Genomic DNA, 3,289 nt, shown 5'->3' on the forward strand with positions numbered 1-3,289 from the left:
AAAAGACAACCTGGACCGCAGAGAACAAGTGGTTACAGGGATCCTAGCCAAATACCTAAGTGAAGCTCAGCTGGAGGACTACAAACATTTTGTACGGCTGAAGACCTCATTCTTGATTGAGCAAAAAGACCTGGATGAGAAGATTAAATTTCACGAGGAACAGTTGGAAAGTCTTCAGAACAGCATTCCCCCTTAATTAGCCCGCGGAAGCCAAAGCCACATTCTTGCTGGCATTCCATGTCATGACGGCAGAGTCCTTTGGGCTTTGAGATATTAAAGTATATTTGTGTTGATTAAGCTGCTACTAAGACATAACAGAATTAATTCTCATAACCCTGTCTGTAGGAGGGACTTGCTGAAAGCGTTTATTCTGTCAGTGTTAATCAGGCAAGAGAATGAAGACCTTGGAACGGTTGACAGAGAAGGTTGAAATTTGCATTAATACAACTGTGTGCCTTTTTGCATAAGTTATCAATGTTTTGTCTTTTCCCATGTTGTTATAACTATTAGTGTCCATGTTATGTGGTTTCTTGATTGACTCAGTCATTTCAATAAAATATATATATTCCTGAATGGATCGTCCTGGTTAACGTTTGTGGGGCCAGATCAAGATGCTTAAATTGAGTCTGTCAGTTTACAATGAGTAAAGAAGGCCATAAACCTTCAATAACTGACGGACAAACAATTATTTGATTTTTTTTATTCTGAATAACATGAAGAACAGATGAAACAAACAATGAGTAACAGCTCATTTTCATAGTCATATTCTAAGTTACTGTAGAGTATAGCAATCAGCATGCAGTGTATAATGTATAGTAAGTGCATAAACACAGCAGCAGTTTTAGATACAGGATGGAACTGCAGATCCCCATAATGCAGGAGCACAGTACAACAGGCTAGAATAGAGAAGCAGGGCCACTGTCAGAGGTCTGTGTGGTCACATGACAGCAATGGGGAAAGGGTGTGTGTTCAGCATGGACCAATCAGGAAGTGAGAATCACAGAGCTGTGCAGGAGGACAGTGACATAAACTTCTGTATTATAGCAGTGTAAATGGCTGAGTGCGAGTGCAGGCACATTATAGCAGTGGGTATAGCTGTGTGTAAGTGCAGGCACATTATAGTAGGAATGGAAAGGATGGGAGCATGAGGGAATGAGCAGGACATGTGTGGGCACATAAATGCACTCTCTGTCCGGGGAGAGAGCGGTTACAGCTATGAAGAGATTACCTCCACAGTCGTGTCCCCTGATGCAAGCCCCAGCCTGAAGTGCATCTGCTATGAGGTGAGGGAGACTTTCTGGGTCAGAGTACAGTGCTGTAGACCCCGCTGTTCAGACCCCGCTGTCCCAACTCCCCGTTTTACCCAGTACAGGGAGCTCTTAAACCAAAGCAATGCTCTCAGTCCAAGTTACAATTTTGAAAAACCGTAAGCTCTTCCTGCAAAACGCTCTTAATCCAAGTTACTCTTAAACCAAGGTACCGCTGTGTATGTGTGTTTGTATATAAATATATATATATATATATATATAAAATATATTACAATTACATCAGACAGAAGAGGGGTTACTTTCACAAGGGAGAATGGGTTTAGGGTTCTGAAGGGTTTTTTGTATACCTATTATTGCATTGCAGAGGATTCAGGAATATCTAGTGTACAACCACTTGAGACAGCGGGGAGTGGGGGTTGTATAATTGAGTGTATATATAACATAACTGTTGTAACATTCACAGACAGTATCGTCATTTACACCAGACTGTGCACTGACCTAGGGTTTATAGGACTTCAGTTACACCACTGCTTCTTATCTATGAAAAAGTAGGCTAATTGTTTGCCTTGTACTGTTACAATCAATTAGCATTTCTTTTCATAGATAAGAAAAAAAGGAAAGCATCCTGTTGTGGTCCGAATTTAAGCTGTTTCTTTGTTGCAACCACTAAAAGTGCAACATTTTGGCAGCAGTGCCTTTCTCAAGAATAATGGAGACCTCACTACATAGAGGGGACACAGTGTGCAGGTGTGGGGGCGGTGGCAGGTGTGCTAAGTATTTTTGTTTTCGGATCGGATTTGTTGTTTTTAAGAAATTCCTGTTTAAAGACTCTTAATTTCCTATAGGAAATAATGGCTACACAGTAAAGCATTAACAGCCAATCATAGCACATATGCAAATAGCTGAATTATAGCAGCCAATGAAAATTCTAAGGTTTTGTCAGTCAATGTCTGACAACATCCAAGCAGTCACGTGTCCAGTATTGGCCAACAGAAGATGTTAAAGATGGAAGGTCCTTAAAAATTGTCTCACTGACATGAGTGAGATTGTCATGGTAACAGAGCAATGTTCTTTACCATTGTAAGGCTGTGAGTCAGTGATGTAGCAGAGCTGAATCATTGATGTAGCAGACCTGATACTCGCATGATACAGCAGAGCTGTCAGTGAAGTAGCAAAGATAAGTCAAATTCGCTCTTAAAGTGATGGTACCAAAGTCGCTTTTAAAGGGGCGATACCAAAGTCGCTCTTATAGTGCCGGAATCAAACTCGCTCTTTAAGGGCTGGGGCCACATTCGCTTATAAATGGACGGTACTTAAGTTGCTTTTAAAGGGAAGGTACCAAAGTCGCTCTTAAAGGGACAATACATAAGTCTCTCTTAAAGGGACATTAAATAAGTTGCTCTTAAGAGAGTGGTACCAAAGTAGCTCTTAAAGAGACAGTACATAAGTCACTCTTAAAGGGACAGTACTAAAGTCACTTTAAAAGGAACAGTATTAAAGTTGTTCTTAAAGGGACAGCACTTAAGTTGCTCTTCAAAGGGGGGTACCTAAGTTGCTTTTAAAGGGACAGTACATAAGCTTGTCTTAAAGGGACAGTATATAGGTCACTATTAAAGGGTTGGCACCAAAGTCGCTCCTTAAGGGACTGTACCAAAATCGCTGTTAAAAGGACAGTACCAAAGTCGCTCTTAAAGGGAGGGTTTCAAGGGTTAAAGTTTCTCTTAAAGGGAGGTCACTATTAAAGGGGCACTCTTTTCAAGCATTATGTATTTCCCTGGAAATGCCAATCTAATTATATTTGTTCCTTGTGTCATGTGTCTGAGTGTTGATCATTCTATGGCACCCTTGTTCCCAGCATGGTGATGTACACAGGTTGCAGTTATCTAAATACTACACGGACAGGCATTTACCTGAATGGCCACCATGTAACACTACACTTGTAATACTACACTTTTCCTTCGGTAGTAATGAAAATGTCTGGTTAACTATGGCTTCTCCTGACAAATCAGATGTTTTCTAGG

At 40.7% G+C, this 3,289-nt stretch overlaps 1 protein-coding gene across 1 annotated transcript in view; it reads left to right on the plus strand.

The window, feature by feature from the left end:
- The window catches only part of LOC138793167 (protein Shroom1-like), a 68,023-nt gene extending 67,450 nt beyond the window's left edge, over positions 1 to 573 (plus strand). Inside the window, exon 8 of the mRNA XM_069971533.1 lies at positions 1 to 573. This exon is cut by the window's left edge and continues 59 nt beyond it. Within this exon, the coding sequence (XP_069827634.1) occupies positions 1 to 196 (196 nt within the window). The 3' untranslated portion in view covers positions 197 to 573.
- The last annotated feature ends 2,716 nt before the right edge of the window (positions 574 to 3,289 follow it).

The sequence above is a fragment of the Dendropsophus ebraccatus genome, chromosome 1, assembly GCF_027789765.1.
Source record: "Dendropsophus ebraccatus isolate aDenEbr1 chromosome 1, aDenEbr1.pat, whole genome shotgun sequence".
Taxonomy (NCBI): Eukaryota; Metazoa; Chordata; class Amphibia; order Anura; family Hylidae; genus Dendropsophus; species Dendropsophus ebraccatus.